Source organism: Prorops nasuta, unplaced genomic scaffold, assembly GCF_024137725.1.
Source record: "Prorops nasuta isolate Cenicafe-Biocafe unplaced genomic scaffold, Cenicafe_Pnas_1.2 PNAS00011, whole genome shotgun sequence".
NCBI classification, from domain to species: domain Eukaryota; kingdom Metazoa; phylum Arthropoda; class Insecta; order Hymenoptera; family Bethylidae; genus Prorops; species Prorops nasuta.
In genome coordinates, this window is record NW_027116808.1 from 1,882,972 (window position 1) to 1,900,905 (window position 17,934).

Here is a 17,934-nt window from a genome sequence, read left to right on the forward strand (position 1 = left end):
TAAGCAATCTTTAAGAGTAAACAGGATTTACGTTTATGTTCAAATTGCACAAAATCAAAGCATCATATTTTCTAGAAATTGTTCACATATGGAAGGTCCAATATTTAATGACCATTTGTCAATAAGCTTTTCGACCGTTATATCATTATTATATTAGAATGTGAACTTTCGCCACTGTTTTGGGATACCAATATCCCAAATGAATTTTATACTTTTATATTTCTTCATGATAGTGATAGTCCAGTTAAATTTTTACCGATCAATTTTGTTGTGTCTAAGCACTATCACGTAACCGCAATTCTTATTTAGCACCGAGCGAATAGACATTCACTTGCATATCAAATAAACAATTTTTTTTTTCGATCGACTGATTATAATATTGTCAGGATCGTTAGAATGTCACGTGACAATATCCAAAGTACATTAAATGGGAATTCGAACGGTAGTTTGTTTTTTCTATTTCTTGATTTTTGGTCACGGTCTCAAACTTTTTTCCACACTGGAAAAAATCGTCTATGCCAATGGGTAACTCACTAGTACGATATCTGCTTTAAAGAAAAGCTTGTTATTGTCGTTGGTATTCCTAAGACTTGAGGCGAAATAGTGTTAAGAGGTTTGCCAGCTGCTAATTCCCCTGCAAATCACGAGTTGTGACTTTTTGTAAATAAGTAGTAATAAGAAGTGAGAAAATTTTTTGTTCTTTAATAGTCAGCTTAAGTCGAGTAATTGTAAATAATTATCAGTTAGCCTTCGCTAAATGAATCTTGTAGTTCTATGATTAAATATATATCTGTACATAAGAATTATTTCTTTATTATTTCTTACACCATTCATGTTTATCATAGCTATTAGATCTCTTTTTGTTTAGCCGAGGAACTTTTTTTGTAAGGAAATATTTCACAAATGAAGCGAAAGGACAATTTGCACGGTAGCACTTTCCAGAATGATAGACTTTTACTGCCAGGAAGTCTTGTGATACCAACACAGCCTCTTGAATGGGATGGCTCGCCAGGACCCCATGCTCGATAGTCGAAACAATCCAAAGGTTCACCTAGAAAATAGTAACTTTATTATTTTCAAACTAAACATTTTTATTCGTTTATTTACCAAATTCATTCTTCCATAATCTATCATTATCCAGGTTGCTGAGTCCTACAAAACTCGGAGTCTTATCAGAAATGAATTCTGCGAATCCACTGGACCTTTCATCGCTAATCACATGGGCCAAAGAAGCATTAAACTTTTTACAATAAGCACGAGCATCGGTATAATTTAATGTCACGTTGGAGAATAAAAATAGTCCTGCTTTTGGCACGCATTCAACGTTTCCATTGCCTAAATCGTACATTTAATTAATATAAGTCAAATGACAAGATAATCACAGAACATTTGATTCTCTCATTACTGGATGTAATGTTGATAGGATACATGCTGTAATACTGGTAATTTGTGTCATTTTTCATAAATTTTAAATTCGTTTCTGGACACTGGAGAGCCTCGCAGAAAGCATCGTTTGCTCTGCTGGTTTCAGTCGTGTTGGAATTCGCATTTATGCTTTCATCTACTCTGCCATAATTGAAAGCCAAAGCTTTCTTGCTTACTGAAAAATCCATGCACTTTTCCAAGCTCTGCACATTTCTAGTGGATAGAATAATTTTCTCAGAACGAACTTTGGATCGAATTAATTCATACCCGGGCGGGTCTCGCAGATTTATTCTGCAGCAACTATCAGCGAAAACTAAAAATACAACTACCGAGCTAATCGCCACGAGTGTTATTGCATTCATTTTTTGCCGAACTGAATCTACGTGGAGCACTTGTAATTCTTGGTTGATTGCAGGATGCTGTCAGTAGCGATCCGTACAAAAACTCTGATCGTTATGCAACCACAAGTTTGTGAAAAACAAGTCGACAAATAAGTTACAAATTTTTTTAAACCGCAAATTTAATGCATACAATTTATTTTTAAGTGCTCTGTGACATGGTTATCAATAACAATATTTATATTTATAAACAGTTCTTAACATAAAAATACTTTTTCCATTAACTCGATTTTATCGGGAAATATATAATCTGATATTTGTACTTTTCTATTTGTTGAATAATTCAGTAATATTAATATTAGTTTAAGCGTAAACGTTGAATTTTAATACTATTCAAAAGTACTGTAGGACTATCAGGGAATAGTAATTTAGGCCATTATATATTGTCCAGTGCTTTGCTAACTTCCCCAAAAATGTCGTCAATTTTTCCTTCCGCATTAATCTGCAAAAATTGTATTAATTTAAAATCCTGCAATTTTTCGTAAAAGTTATCGTATTAAAATACACATTTTAAAGCTAATCGATTTTACCCTGACTACTTTATCCTTGTAATGTTCTACTATCTCGCCGTTTTTTATGTTGAATATTTCTATTCTTTTTTTAATCGTCTCTTCGTTATCGTCGGCTCTTTTCGAAACAGCCGAGCGTCCTAAAAGTCTCTTTGTCATTGTTTCGCTGGCGACGTCAAAGAAAATAATTAAATCGACTGGACAAACCTAAAAAACAAGACTAATTAATAAATGTGGAGAGATAGAAGAGTATGAAATTCTCATGGAAATGTTACATTTTTCTCAAACAAAATCCCTTGGTCGAGTTCACGAGGATATCCATCAATGAGAAAGCCTTTAATGCTGCTATCCTCTTTTTTTGCCTTGTCCATTCTTTCTTTAATAAGTTGCAGCACAATATCCTACTAAATCCAAAATTATTAAAAGAATAATTCAAAGGGTAGAATCGTAGCATTAAAATTTTCTCGGTATTTCGTAATTTTTTACCGTGGGGACGAACAGTCCCTTGGACATTGTTTCTTGAAGGGAGGTCCCGCGGGGACTTCCGCTGGCAACTTCCTCGCGAAGAAGATCACCGCTGCTGATATGCAAAAATCCATATTTTGCTATGATCTTGTCACATTGCGTACCCTTTCCGCATCCTGGACCACCGATTACCCAAATTGTCTTCATACTCGTTAGATTAAAGACCTTTGTGCACTAAAAAGCATTTTCTAGGTTAACTGCTATATTATTTATCGAGGACCAAAATCAAACCTATGAAATCAGCAAATGTTGATTCTTTTTTAAGTTAGATAAGATAAAGCACGGCTAAAATTTAATCTGTCAGAGATCTTATGAGAGGTCAGAAGATATTATGATTCACGAGAGAGGCCAGATTCGCTAGAAATTCGAACTAATCGATTTGCCATTGGATTGGCTGTTAAACTGATACGAGAAAAAACTGCACATGCGCAAAGCTACTACGATCAGCTGGTACCATTTTTTATACTCTGTTACATGTTATGTTATGATACATATACATAGTTCAAAATTGCATTTCCGGTTTCGGCAATCATCAAATTTTACCGCCTGCGTAATTGAATTTAAAACTATGTCAGCATCCACTTTCTATCTTTTTACAGAACAGCCTTTCAAGCCCGAAAGGTTTCGTTTACTGTTACATAACAATTTAAAAAAATGCAAAAGTCTCTATTTTCTTCTCATTTAGCTCTCTTTTGTTTTTGAGAATTACCTGAGAATTATTATCGTCGATTGTTGATAAAAGTCCTGCACTATCGTAATGAAGGGCTCGCACGATGAAAATTAATGTTAAAAACAATAATCTATACAGTTTTATAAATTGCAAATTACGAACGAGACGAGATAAAAGCGTGGGATTTTCGATGGGACTGGAACTTTTGCGGTAAGGGTGAAGAGGAGGGAGGTTGAAAGTGAATGGGTAAATATAATTTGTGAGCTTACGTTTGCTCGTGATGCTTTCGTTGATCTCTCTGCTCCTCCTACCTTATAACAGAAGACAGACAAATAGAATCTTAATGTATATTTCACGTTTAATTTAAGTTGCCATGGTTACGACACTTAAAATAAATATAAGAACGAGCTGTACAGGCTGTACTCTCTTCCCCGGATAAGTAATCGGATCTCGTGTCATTTAATTCTAATTTCAATTTTGGCCATTATTCAAAAAAAAATCTGATATTTATCTGTCAAATCAGACGAAAACATCTATTCTTATATGAATGTTTTTCTTTAATTTTCGTTTGTATTAAAAAATCAGTTACATATTTTAAAATCAAATTGGTAGTTAATCTCAGTCTAAATTTATAATCGTTCTCGAATCGAACACTTTTCAACAAAGGATTAAATTTAATTTGAAAATATCTATTAACTTATGCAAAAATATCCCTGGAATATTTGTATGTTTTGCACGTATTGAGATAACAGTGGAAGAAACTTCAAGGATTATTTTCATAATTCATATCAATTTCTAAAAAACTAAAAGATAGCCATGAAAAGGCGCCTTTACTGATATAAACATAACCTATCAAACGTCATTTTCTTTATTAGTATATACTAAGTACATACGTTTTAAGTTCTAGTTAATTTGTATATTGTTAGATTATTCCAAAATACTAATAATTTTTGTCAATGGTTGCTAAATAAAGTCTAGCGTATAATGTCTTGTGATCGTAATACGAAACTTATTATAGCCGCTTCTTATATCTGCGTAGCAATAAATTTGAGAGTGTAAAGAAATTTTTGAATTAAATTTCATCAAGTTAAAAATGAAATATTCAACGTCTCCCCCAAATAGTAGGTGTCATTCACCATTCTCTGTAGATTCTGGCTCTTTACCAATGCCAGCTACTTACAGGTAATAAAGTAATATTTATGTTATCACATACTCAGCAGTTTCATCTTAAATGTATGTTTTCTAATAGTAGAGGCAATTGTATGGGAGCAGCTACAAAGTGTTACAAATATCTGCGGAAGTTGTTAAAGTTTAATCAAATGGACTTTGAGTTTGCCATGTGGCAAATGATATTCCTTTTTATATCTCCCCAAAAAATTTATAGAAATTTTCAAAGTAGAAAACGTAAGTGTAGAGGAAAGAATTATTTTATATTATATAGATCTAATTTCAATGATGCAATTTATTCCAGAAACTAAGTCTCAATTTGCTAGGGATGATCCAGCATTTTTTGTACTGTTAACATGTTGGCTATTTGTCTCATCAATTGTTATCAGCATTGTCTTGGGCCTAACATTCGTTGATTTCTTAAAACACACTTTGTACATGATTTTTGTGGATTACATAGCTGCTGGACTAATCGTAGCTTCTGTATTGTGGTAAATAATTTTACTACAATATTTTTCAAGTTTCTTCACTGACTGATAATCAATTGCTCCCCAGGTTTATTACCAATCACTATTTGAGAATTGATAAGACACAAGATGTTGAGTGGGGATATGCTTTTGACATACATTTAAATGCATATTTTCCACCTTTAGTTATTCTTCATATTTTCCAATTAATTATTTACAATGGTAAGTATTTCTTTATCATGCTCCTTTGCTGAACATTGTTTTACAAAATTTATTTGCAGGTGTTATAAGAGATGATTTATTTTTCTCATGCTTCATTGGAAATACATTTTGGTTCATTGCTACTTGTTATTACATATACATAACATTTCTTGGATATGCAAGTAAGTATCCCTAAAGTAAATCAGTACATGAAGTGAGGATATAAAAGCTTAGAAAGTCAATGTTACTTATGAAATTTATACAATTAATAACAATTTTCAGATGTTGAAATACTTCACAGGCCACACATGATATTATCTGTATTACCTGTATTATTTTTAACATACATGGCTTTCATTTGTTCAAGGATTAATATAACCTACTTTGTCATGAGTTATTATAAAAATAGAATATAGCATAATATCAAAGAACTCTTAATAAGTCTTTGTATTAAAGAAAAATAAAAAAATGCAAAACTCTCATTATTCTACAATAAAATTATATGAATATATAATAGAACTACATAATAATTTTTATAATAGGATAATTTGTACATTATAAAATTTTGATAGTAATAATTAAAGCTAATCTTCGCAAAAAAGTTATTTTACTTTCCGTATTTTTCGAGATATCCATACAAAAATATAATTCTTTTTATTTTTTAGAAGAATAATTACAAGAGTTTAGGTAGTTGTTTTAAAGTTGTAATGTCTAAAACTTTTGGGCTTGTTCTTGCAGATTGCATTGAAGGATATTTATGATTTTGAATTTCTTTAACATCAGGTTTTAAAGGTACAGCAGCTTCATAATTAGGATTTGCTAAAAAAAATTATCAATTAAATATATAATGAATGTAAAATGCTATTACCAACTTACCATCAGTATAATTATGATGATTTCTTCCTGGAAGTAATTGATATCTCTCTAAATATCGCATTGTAGCCAATGACAAATTTGGACCTTGGACATTGCTTAGCATTAAATGCTGCATGGATCCTTGTTTCTGTGCTGCTATTTCCGTCAATTGTTCGTCGCTTAAATATTTCAAAGCCAAAGCTTTCATATGCATACTAGTATTTGTTTCGGTAATACCACTTGTCGTATTGATCACATTTGTCTGGCAATCTAATCTGGGATAAATAGATGAGTCAAATCCAGACCTGTATATAAAAATAATTATAATTAAAAGAATAAAGCTAATTATTTTAATTATCATCCATACTTTTTATTCTTAAAGTCCCTGCGCTCGTCATTCAAACTAATTCCAAGTTTCTTCAATTGCTCCAAAGTTGCAGCTTTTACAGTCTCCATCATTCTTTTATTTTCGAAACTATTCGATTCTAATATTTTGTCCATCGGTCCTTTTTCTTCGGGTTCCATGTTATTCGATTTCTCTAAAATTTCATTTACTTGTCCTAATACATTGTTGTAAAATGTCCAACCAATTTTCGATGTTTTTTTTAATGGATCACTTTCGTCATCGCTATAATATTCTTGCATATCCACATGAATACTTGGTTCCGGTGTTGTTGGTCTTTCTTCCACTCTCAAATCATTGCTATTCAAAAAAATACTTTCTTCGTCAAATGGTCGAGATTCTAAATTCGAACTCTGTATGTCTTTAGTCATCTTTAAATTGTCAATAGGGATCTCTATTTCTGCGCTACGTTTGTTTTTAGAGACATCCGTATTTACATAATGTTTGGTATCCGTAAAATTTTCTGTCGTCTGTTCGCTGCTTTTAGGCATTAGTATCCTTTTATCTGGATTCTTTAAAATTTCTTTGGATTGACCTGATCTGTAATCACAATAAGTATCCAAAGCTTCCAAAGGTCTGTCAGTCTCATTGTAATATTGTTTTTCAGGTAAATCTCTCACAGAATTTGCAAAATTGCTGCTTTGCTGCTGACTGGAAGATAGATGGCTTTCAGAATCTTCTACAATATTCTCTAATTGTGCGCTATTATTGCGCGCAAAAGAAGTTTTATTTCTTCTATAGTTTTCTGCGTCATACATATTTCTTATATTACTAGTCTCAATAGACTTTTCAACAATTGCTTCTGGTATATCATCTGGTTGAAGAAATTGACTGTTTTGCACCGTAAACTCAAAACTGGTCATAACACCAATAGAAACTTTTTGCTCAAGAAGAGTCTTTCTTGTTTGTTCCACTGACTTCTCGCAATTGTTTTCAATTTCTTTAGGCACATAATAATTAGGTATAGTTTCTTTCTCATGCAAATCTGAGATTTTTTTTTTTTCTACTATATTTCTGGAAACATTTTCCGTTGATATTACTGCATTATTAGTTATTGCATTATCTATAAACCTATCAGACTCTAAGTTCTGCATATTGCAAGTACATTTTGCTCTATATTTAAGAGTTTCTTCTTGCATTTTTAGTAGTCTATCTAGCTGACCCTGCAGCATTTTAATTTGGTCATTCTGGCTAGTAATTACTTGGAGTAAATGTTTTACAGTCTCATTATTTTCCTGATTTGGATTAGGGATGTAATACCTAGGTGGACATACAGGAGGATAAGAATAAATATCTGGATTTTGATAAGGATATGGATTTCCAGGTGGTGTCATTTGATTATACGTATTAATAAATGGAGTTGGAGGGTTCGTTTCTTGCAAGCACATTTGCTGCGAGTTATAATTACTTGGATCCTGTAAGTATGCATTTTTGTTAACTCCAATTGATGTTACCTTTTCATTTCTAACATGCTTTTCTGGAAATTGTATTCTTGGAGAAGGACTTTTAACAGACTTGCTTTCTCCAGAACTTTTTTCCAATTTCTGCATATACAATTTATTTTGGGTAACACAATCATTTCCTTGCCGTGCATACAATTGATCATACTGACGAGGACTATCACAGCCTCTTTCAGTACTTTTTCTAGGATAAAAATTTTCTCTTGGTTTAGGGCTAGGAGTATTTCTTGATATAGTTTTCTGATGATAACTTGAAGTTTGCAAAGAATCTGTAATTTTGACAGATGCATCTATTGGTGCATAATTGCGTTCTTTCCATGATGCATATGAGATACATTTGTCACCACCTGACGAATTAAGGCTTGCACACTTTTTATTATTATTTTCAGCTGAGTTTTCAAAAATTAGTGATACTTCTGGTACAGATGGAGCACTGATGCACTAAAGAAATAACATTTTATATTATTTTCTTAAACATGGTTATCATAAAAAAAATACTTACATTTAATTTAGCTACTGGCTTGGGAATAGTCCTTGGCTCAAATTCATCCGAAATATTACAATTTTGATGATACATTTTTATTATCTACTTATAAAATATTATCTAATTCATATAACTTACTATTAAAAGTTTTTTAACCTAATCTTAAGAGTAAAAATTTCATAATTTTCTTCAGTTTATCAACAGTTACACAGCCAGCTACAGCTATTATATTTTAAACCCAGATTTTTAAATCGTATTGCACCTGGTCGATTCGAACATCAATTATCGATTAATATCGAAAGTACAAATGTCTGCAGTTTCACAGCAGTGTTACTTTAAAATTAATACATACGAACTGTCAAAAACTATCAATATAGAAAATAAGGATACTATAGTGATAAATAACGTCAATTTGGTGCAATATTTTATTTTTATAAATGATAAGAGCATGTTTTAATCAACGGACAAAACCTATAACTAAAATTCACTGATATAGTGCTTGTACAAAAACAAACACAACCAAAGGATGCACAAACCTACAAAATATGCGTTACGTATTGGCTTTTTTTAGGGAAAACACAGAATATTTTTAATCATACGAGAAACTCCTGGATTTTTATAGAAAATTCAACATAGTATTTTTTTTTATTAAATTCAGTTAGAATCATTATCATTATAAATAAGAAGTGGAGAGTATGTCTTTAAAATTATTGAAATCTAAACATGTTAGATATTTTAAAAGATTACTACAAGTTATGCCCAGTGATAAAGAAGAAATTGATTCCTCCAGGCTCTTAATAGCTTTCTTTGCTATATCAGGCTTGGATGTATTAAATTCATTGGATGATATTAACGAAGAGTTAAAATCAGATACTATTGATTGGGTATATTGGCTTCAACTAACCAATGCAGGGCCTAGATCTGGTTTTCAAGGATGTACAGCAGTCCCAGATTCTGCACCAAAATATCAATTTGGTCATTTAACAATGACATACACCGGATTAGTAATTTTATTAATTTTGGGGGATAATTTAAGTAGAGTTGATAGAAAGTCAATAATAGAAGGAGTACGAGCTTGCCAAAATCCAGATGGTTCTTTTACAGCTATTGTAGAAAAATGTGAAAGTGATATGCGGTTTCTATACTGTGCCTGCTGTATATCTACAATATTAAATGATTGGTCTGGCATAAACAAACCAAAAGCCATTGATTATATCTTAAGAAGCCTGGTAAACTACATTTACCATTATTCTTTTTGTTGCTTGAGTAACAGTTATTATTACTGTATATATCTTTGCTTTATTGTAATAGAAATATATCAACAATGATTATAGTCTTACGATGGAGCATTTGGCCAAGGACCAGGATATGAATCTCATGGAGGATCTACTTTTTGTGCTGTAGCTAGCTTGTTCCTCATGAATGAGTTAGACAATGTCTTGACAGAACAAAATTTGGACAGATTAAAGAGATGGTGCATAATGAGGCAGAATAATGGCTTTAATGGTAGACCTGGAAAATTATCTGATACGTGTTACAGTTTTTGGGTTGGAGCTACATTACAGCTTTTAAAAGTTAGTGAGCTATCCGATCCTGAAGAAAATAAAATTTTTATTCTTGACACTCAGGATACCATTATAGGAGGGTTTGCCAAATATAGTAATTATTTACCAGATCCTCTACACACATATTTAGGTATAAAACATAACAATTTATATAAATTAAAATTTTATTGATCATTTTCAAAGTTTCTTATTATTTAGGATTATGTGGTCTGAGTTTGATGGGAGAACCAGCACTTTCAGAAATTCATGCAGCACTCAATGTTTCCCAAAGAGCCTATGAGCATCTGTTGGAGGTACAAAAGACCTGGGAGTCTGAATAAGACAAGAAACATTTGGAAGGAACTCTACAAAATCATATCAAAAACGCACAGAACTTAATAAATAATTTGTATGCTATATTTGTTAATATAATGTGATAGCATTTAACTACATACTTTGGAAAATTGACTCGTGTGTACGTTTATCCTACACTATGTTATAGGGTATGTGTGGGTATCTGTAGGGTATCATAAAAGTAATTTAGCCAAAGTACACATGAATTAATTTTTTAAACCATATGTCGTGGAAGATTGTATAGTAATAAATTCATAATTAAAAATATTTCTCTTTTTATTTATTATTAGATATTTTAAAAATTAAAACTAAATTGTTTAACATAAGTTTTACATTGGAATTTGATCGGAAGGTTGAATCAAAGTTGGACTTATCTACTGCTGGAATTTCGTTAAAAGGTCTGTCATCAGTCTGTCCCTGAAAGGCGGTATCTACTTAAACGAATGGAGCCGAAGTGTGGTATGAACGAGTTCGGGTGTTTCCGGAGAAACGCGATGATTCCATGGTAACCGGGGTGGGTTCGCGCATCATAACTTTTCACTGCTTTTCACAGTGGATTGAATGGAACAGACAGGATCTGTTCGTTCGTGGAGTGAGTCGCTCCATATTTTCTTGTTGTAATTTACGCGCCAAGTGTGTCGCAATAATATTTTCCCAATGATATAATTAGTGAACGATTTACTACTTAAATAAAATTGTATTCGGTGACAATAATAAGGATTTGGTTTTCATCTTAAACTGTCGGGTCTACTGGACCCAATTTATCAGCCAAAGTAAGTAGAAAACGCTTAATTGGGCTCAACAATTGTTATCAATGATCGAACTAGTATTTTTGCTCCTTGTCGTCTTTAAATATTAATAAAAAATGGTTAACCGAGCGAAGGTTGAGAAGATTTCATGATTTTAATTGTATTATGAGCAAAATTTTGGGTAATTTGCTTTTGTTGTGGTATTTCTACGAATCTGGAGTAACGATTTTAAGGTGAGAATAGGTTTCTGTCTTTCTACAGGACAAAGTGTATATAAACAGTGATTGTTTTGAGAAACAACGTGAGAGGATGGAGAAGCAAAAGGGAAAAGTTGAGTAAAGCTGGCAGATTGTTTGTTATTCAGGGCAAGATAACGAGGATTTGTCAGAGGAAGGAATCTAACAAAATCTTATCCAAATTTGACCTAGTGTAAAAGAACAAAACAGTAGTTTTAAATTATATCTGTAATAATTTACAGTGTTGCTTATTATTGTATTTAAAAACAAATTAGGCGGATTTGCTATACCATTACGAGAAATATAATAGCTATTGTTTTTCTTAAAAGAATTTGCAAAAGTTGGAAGTCAGTTTTAATCATATCCATTTAACATATATCGTGTCAGACCGGATGTGCAGCTATTCAACTCCATTATATGCGCCATTTAGCTCCTAGAAATTCTCCCATTAAAATTAAAACTTCTTCGTGACAAGTTAACAATTAAAACTGTTTCATTCTTCTGTAAAAAAAATACATAAATGAATAATGTCGTACTAAAGTATTATTATCAAACGGTAAATCCTAACCAATGTAATTTTGAATAGTCAATTATAACTGCAGAATTTTTGGTAATTCAAACGTGAATGAAAATAAAATTAATTTTGATATATTTTACAGAATATTGTTTATATTGAAAAAGGTTTGTATAACGATAGATCGCATTGAGTAGACAAACCACGTATGAATTTATAAATGTAATGAACGAAGTTTTTGTTGCTGCAGAGTACCAAGCAAGAGTTTAATGAAGAAACTAAAAGACACGGCTTCTTCGTAAATTCTGCTTTTCATTCTCGCAGTAAATTCTCGGTAAACTCCGTAGCTAAGTTATACATTTTTAAGAGCGTGTTTACAAATCAGCTACTACTGACTGTATGGAGAAAACGTGTAAACACAGCAAGGGTACAAAAACAAATAGTATAGAAAAGTGAAATTACTAGAAATGAGTAAATAGATTTGCGGGAAAACTAGTGAATGAGAAATGGAATAATATTTTAAGTACAAGAAAGATAAAATTGGTTCAAGTGGAATTTGCAAGTTTGCCTGGTAACACGAATAAATTCTAAGAAAGGGTAATTTCGTTGAAGGTAAAACTTTCAGCAGGTACTTCAGATGCATAAATCAATAGCTTAATGTTGCTTATATCACGTTGCTGGTGCATCATAATTGGGCTGACGACAGCGCGCGTATACATATATGTATACCAATATGAATGTTATGAACGCTATAAAGGCCACAATAGGCAGGCCTTACTGCGAAGGAATACGAGGAAAATTTAATCTTGGCTAAACATAAACATTGGATTCTGAGTAAAATCGAAATTTTTGCGAGATGCTTCGAGCTCGTTGCTGCCAGGGTGTGACAGAAATATACGCCCTGCCTGGGAGTAAAAAAACTACAAGGCTAAATCCACTCCCCAACCAGGTAATTTCAAGCTGCCGCGAATCTCACGATTTGTGGGCCAAGGATCTTCTCGTCGTGACCTTGAAAACATTGAATTCCATGGAGAGATGTATGTTTCCGAACTAAATTCGTCGAATTTGCTAAAATAATTGCAATCCTCACGAGATTTGAAAATACAAAATAGAGAGGAGTGATCTACGTAGAAGGAATGTTCATTTACCAGTAAATAAGATCCTCTCCCACGTACTATTATGCAATCGGGCTGCTGAGCAGCCTTATAGCGTCGATGCAATCGGTTCTCCCAAGAAGCATTAAAATAACTGTTTTTCAAGACGTTTCTCAGAACGACGCACAATGTATTGGGAATTGTAGGCGAGATTCGAGGAACAATATTGTTTGTAAATACGGCGAGAGACATTAATGGAATCACGGGCCGTTGGAAAACTATATTAAATACAATAAAAATAACAGAGTTCTAATGTTGATTCTTGCAAGAAAAAAAAGAATAAAGGGGTCGGAGGGCAGGCAGGATACGTCGGTTCCTTGGCCGTTTCAACTTTTCTTTTTATTCGAAGAGGCAGCTGTCGCAGGGCAGCTGTGCAACTGGCAAGCAGCCCTCGTTAATTTGAGTATCTTTCTTAAACGATACCCACCACCTGCCTCGATACGCGCCCTTCCCTCTCTGCTCCACACTTTTTTCCCTTTTCCCCTCTAAACAAAATACGCAAAACTCACCACTAAAATCATTTTATCCTTGTGTTTGCGGAAGACCTTAATTTTTATAACTACAGTATCTACCAGTGTTCAACCAGCCTATAATCAGTAGCAGCATTATTGATTATTCTATTTTGCTATAAGTCTATAGCAAGAAAATCGGTTAATTTATTAATCGTACAGAGAGACGATACAACGCTATACTATTATATTTATTACACTTTTAAGGATAAAAGCGAAGTGAAACTGGAAGTTGTCACACGTGACAAGAAATTCAATTATCGGGGGGAAGGGGGGAAGTGTAGCATTCCCGATACCGGAAATCCGGTAACGCGAGAAAAATTCTTGGCTCGTATATGCACGTTTCAGCCCTCGACAATCGTGCTTCGTTGATAAATCGATAAATTCCGCAATGATTTTTTGTCGCGCTTTTCAATCAGACTCGGCGGAACTTCGCAGTAAAGTGATTAAGGATTTACGGGTTTTCCTCGTCGGGGCTGACGACGAGTATAAAAAGAGACAAAAATTTGCCTGTGTCTGTAATAGATATATCGATCACTGTCCAACGGCAGTCGCGGTATTTTTTTTTCACTCGACGAAACGGATGTAACGATACCAATCAAATCTAATTTTAGCAGCTCGTCGTTTCTATCCTTGCGTTCCTTATCGTTTCGGCCTCCCAAGGTCAACGCTTTTAAACCCAATCGAACTCTATACGCTTCTAAATAAATAATATCGTTCTCTCCTATAGCCTGAATATTTTTCTCGCTTGGGACGAATTTTCAATCCGGATTTCTCTTGTTTTTTTTCTGTGTCCTCGGATTGAACCAAATAAAATACTCGGAGAGAGAGAGAGAGAGAGAGAGAGAGAGAGAGAGAGAGAGAGAGAAATGATAGTCACACGAGAGAAGTGGCGCATTGAATTGCATCGAAACCCTCGAATGGCTCGACGCGATCGATTTATGGGTTCCTTTTGCGTTTTAAAAATATCGTCCTTTTCCCATAAGGTCGTTCGTCCATGAAAAATCTCGATTCTAACTTAAGCGGTGCACGAGGGGCAAAACTCTCTTGAACACGAGGGGGCCGCGGGGAGGATCTGGCGAGTCCTAGGGAGGTTTTGCTCGACAACAATAATAAAAATAACAATAACGAAGCATCGAGAACCTCGAGCGTCTCTTTTCTCTCCCAGATCAAGTTAGCCTTCGGAAAAACCAGCTAGTTGACTTCCAGTAGGAGAGTAGAAGAACCGGTTGGGAGGGGAGAAAAATTGATCCGAGTCGTCCTGTCCGGACAGGAATTGCGTTTGGTAAAATTTTCGGGAGATCAACGACCCGGAGGGGATTCACCGGAGGACCTCCCTGGAACATTAGCAGGGCATTGTACGGGACCCTCTTTCTTCGAGTCTGTCGTCAACGCCTTTTTTTAAATCGATAGACTATTTTCCCGAATCTTCTTCTTTTTCGCGCTTTTTCCCCAAATATCCTCTCGATGGTTACTGGAGAACAGTCGATGATGAAAACAATTGGAAAATTTTTCAGGTGGCGTGGGGTATGGCCGTGATGGAATTGCAGAGCTGGCTGCTCTATCACCTTGTGGCAGTAACCGATTGCAACCAAGGTAAAAACAGCTATAAATCAATAACTTCCCATTTCCCATCAGTCTCGTCACGATCCCCGTTCCAGAAATCCAAGAATAACAGCCTCTCTTCATCGCCCTCACGAGTCCAACGAGTTTTTGTCCCGATGATGTCAACTCGCTCGCGTTCACTTCTTCAATTATTTCGTAATCGGTACACACAACAGATTTTGTTATCGACACGAACGACGAGTCCTGCTGGGGATGATGATTTAATTTTCTTACTTTCATTTTTTCAAGGTATCATTATCACGAATTTTGTTTGGTTGCGTTATTTTTAGTTGAGCACGCCTAATTCCTTCCGAGGCTAATTAATTCATAACGAGTCCCGTTATCATCAAGAGGAAACAGCGGTCTACCAATGTTCGATGGTGAGTTTAAAACGTTTGCACTTGCACACCAATCATCTTGTATTATTCGTAATCAGCTGATAAGGTGCTCTGATATCAATGGAGTGGGATACTTCCAATTGAACTCGTCCATTTGTCCTGGTTTTGTCCGTATCTCATCGTTTCGATTATTCCCTTGGTCGGCCTTCGGTGGGCAACTGGTGACCAAGCTGGAAATACGGGAGAAATTCATTAGTTCGGCAAGACATTAGACACAATGTGACTCATCACAGCACCTTATCAATCGAAGCAATTATTTTCAAATCATAAAGATCAATGTTTCCCTATATACCAATTGAGTCAATCAAGATTATTCTAGGAAGTCTATTTGATTATGAGTAATAGTTATTTTTATGACTAATATTAATGTGTAACTGGTCGATTGTTCAGTGATGCAGTCGGCAGCTACAGTTGGTGGAGGAGCATATCCAGCGGGGAGTAGCGGAAGTCGAGCACGAGACTTGGGTCTTCGTGCCCAGAAGAAACTTTTAGGACGCGTGGTCTCAACAGGAGCTGGTAGATCACTGCTGATAGATGATGCAACCACTTCCTTGCTGGACAACTTGTACAAACTTATGGAGAGGTCTGCCAAAACTAATCCAGGACTCGATAAGAAACAACCGGAGAAAGTCTTGAAGAACATCGTGAAACTCTCCATCAAGGTATATCTTTTGTTTCCACGATGTCGTCGAGTCGTGTATATAAAGCTATAAAGCATGGAGGGAAGAATGAAAGTTTTCTATTTCTCAGAATATAATTTGACGATCGTTACGACTGATTTGTTTATTAAAATTGAAAAGGTTTGATGATGGAATTAATGGAGTAAAAATTTACAGGTGGGACTCTTGCAACGTAATCAGCAATTGGGACCCAGTGATGAGAAGAAACTGGCAGAGATCAGAACTAGTCTCAGAGCAGTGGCAATGGCTGTGGTCTCGTTTTACGAGTTGGAGTTCAGTTTCGATAAGGCTTATCTCGTGAAATCTTTGGAACGTTGTCGAGGAGCTGTTCAAGTCTTGATAAAACCACATCTCACTGACAAATCCCAGGATCGATGTGACCAAGTCTTTGATTTTCTTGGGCATCCTGAATTCATGGAATCCGTGTTTAGGCAAGACTCCGAATTGAGGCCCGTGCTGGGACTACTAGTCAATGATATTAACAAAGCATTGGATGCTGGACATCTTTGAGTTTTCACAACCCTCATGCTCGATTACTTAATTAATCGATTAAACCGTAGATTCAAGCTGTGTGTGACCCTTACTATATAGACTAATTTTGGCAGAGTCACGCTAATTGGCTTCTAAATTAAAAAACTTCATCTTTTTCATGTCATTAACCAAATCTATCCATCTCCTAATTGTTTACTATTCTTTGGAAAAACTAACTTTCTTCGGTATTTAATAAGCCTTTACAGGCTTGGCTCATTAATCGCAATAATTGAGTAAATACTCGGATTTATGTTAAGAATATTTAATCTATTCAATAATAGCTATTTATTCTCTTTATTCACCTATAATGTACCAATAATCGTCAATCTATACCAAAAAGAAACAATGGCGAGAAGGTGTCTATATGATATAGATAATTCGTCAATTATTTATGTCGTGTAGATTTTCGTGGGAATCCGAGAAAATCGGTGCGAGAAAAATTGCGAGTAGGAAAGCAATTTTGTAGACTGAAAGAAAATTCTGAGATTCCACGCTTAATATCATGTGATTATATTCACACTCTTTTCCTCATAATAATATTGTAAATATTAATAGATCATTTCTACGGGAACAGCTATGAAGATAGCAACACAAAATTTGGTGGAGAAAGATAGCCTAAAATCCTAAAAAGAAAACATTTTTGATCCACCTGGCAATTACATTTTCAATTTTTCATCTACATATCAAAGTGTACATTAGATAAATTCTGAAGAATATTTTTTACAAATAAGTAAGGTATTAGAACATATCTTAATTTAAATAATCACGTTACCATAAAAAAAAATCACCACTGAATGATTTCTGCATATTATTCCTCATTGTCTCTATAAGAAACATAAAAGTGATCGTTTCGTCTCCCATTTTTTAACTCAGGAATCAATAGATCAATTTTGACAAGATTTTATTTTTTAAGGTATATTTTTATTCTTCAACGTTTTTCCTTCTCATTCGAAGAAAAATTATTCAAACGGGAGCAGGTATATTTACTAGTTTTGTATAAGATATACACTTTATACGTTACTTGTGATGGTTGTCAATAAAAGTAGAAGGTTGTATGAATATACTATTAATAAAATATTTATAAAAACTTATTCTG

General features: G+C 34.1%; 6 protein-coding genes across 7 annotated transcripts; 3 read left to right on the forward strand and 3 right to left on the reverse strand.

The window, feature by feature from the left end:
- Window positions 1–801: 801 nt before the first annotated feature.
- Window positions 802–1,799, reverse strand: LOC136777371 (uncharacterized). Its single transcript, XM_066733602.1, has 3 exons — window positions 1,406–1,799; window positions 1,108–1,335; window positions 802–1,051 (listed from the first exon to the last, which is right to left on the reverse strand). The coding sequence occupies exons 1-3, from the start codon at window positions 1,785–1,787 to the stop codon at window positions 849–851; spliced, it is 813 nt and encodes a 270-aa protein (XP_066589699.1). The 5' UTR covers window positions 1,788–1,799; the 3' UTR covers window positions 802–848.
- Window positions 1,800–1,952: 153 nt separating this feature from the next.
- Ak1 (Adenylate kinase 1) lies at window positions 1,953–3,701 on the reverse strand. The gene is made up of 5 exons (XM_066733604.1): window positions 3,567–3,701; window positions 2,819–3,031; window positions 2,608–2,733; window positions 2,354–2,539; window positions 1,953–2,265 (listed from the first exon to the last, which is right to left on the reverse strand). Exons 2-5 carry the CDS (start codon window positions 3,002–3,004, stop codon window positions 2,200–2,202), a joined length of 564 nt encoding a protein of 187 aa, XP_066589701.1. The 5' UTR covers window positions 3,005–3,031; window positions 3,567–3,701; the 3' UTR covers window positions 1,953–2,199.
- Window positions 3,702–4,284: 583 nt separating this feature from the next.
- Unc50 (Unc50 RNA binding protein) lies at window positions 4,285–6,083 on the forward strand. The gene is made up of 6 exons (XM_066733603.1): window positions 4,285–4,709; window positions 4,777–4,931; window positions 4,999–5,185; window positions 5,250–5,383; window positions 5,443–5,544; window positions 5,645–6,083. Exons 1-6 carry the CDS (start codon window positions 4,621–4,623, stop codon window positions 5,776–5,778), a joined length of 801 nt encoding a protein of 266 aa, XP_066589700.1. The 5' UTR covers window positions 4,285–4,620; the 3' UTR covers window positions 5,779–6,083.
- On the reverse strand, window positions 5,993–8,775 carry LOC136777368 (uncharacterized). The gene is made up of 4 exons (XM_066733599.1): window positions 8,583–8,775; window positions 6,585–8,521; window positions 6,239–6,522; window positions 5,993–6,181 (listed from the first exon to the last, which is right to left on the reverse strand). The coding sequence occupies exons 1-4, from the start codon at window positions 8,655–8,657 to the stop codon at window positions 6,036–6,038; spliced, it is 2,442 nt and encodes an 813-aa protein (XP_066589696.1). The 5' UTR covers window positions 8,658–8,775; the 3' UTR covers window positions 5,993–6,035.
- A 132-nt stretch (window positions 8,776–8,907) lies between these two features.
- On the forward strand, window positions 8,908–10,729 carry betaggt-I (geranylgeranyl transferase type-1 subunit beta). Its single transcript, XM_066733601.1, has 3 exons — window positions 8,908–9,793; window positions 9,899–10,259; window positions 10,328–10,729. The coding sequence occupies exons 1-3, from the start codon at window positions 9,260–9,262 to the stop codon at window positions 10,447–10,449; spliced, it is 1,017 nt and encodes a 338-aa protein (XP_066589698.1). The 5' UTR covers window positions 8,908–9,259; the 3' UTR covers window positions 10,450–10,729.
- A 291-nt stretch (window positions 10,730–11,020) lies between these two features.
- Window positions 11,021–17,927, forward strand: sigmar (Tumor necrosis factor alpha-induced protein 8-like protein sigmar). 2 transcript variants are annotated; one of them, XM_066733826.1, is made up of 5 exons: window positions 11,021–11,235; window positions 15,142–15,220; window positions 15,520–15,609; window positions 16,018–16,289; window positions 16,464–17,927. In XM_066733826.1, exons 3-5 carry the CDS (start codon window positions 15,600–15,602, stop codon window positions 16,815–16,817), a joined length of 636 nt encoding a protein of 211 aa, XP_066589923.1. In that variant the 5' UTR covers window positions 11,021–11,235; window positions 15,142–15,220; window positions 15,520–15,599; the 3' UTR covers window positions 16,818–17,927. The 2 variants fall into 2 exon arrangements, with proteins under 2 accessions (XP_066589923.1, XP_066589922.1); XM_066733825.1 differs by lacking the exon at window positions 15,520–15,609.
- Window positions 17,928–17,934: the final 7 nt, after the last annotated feature.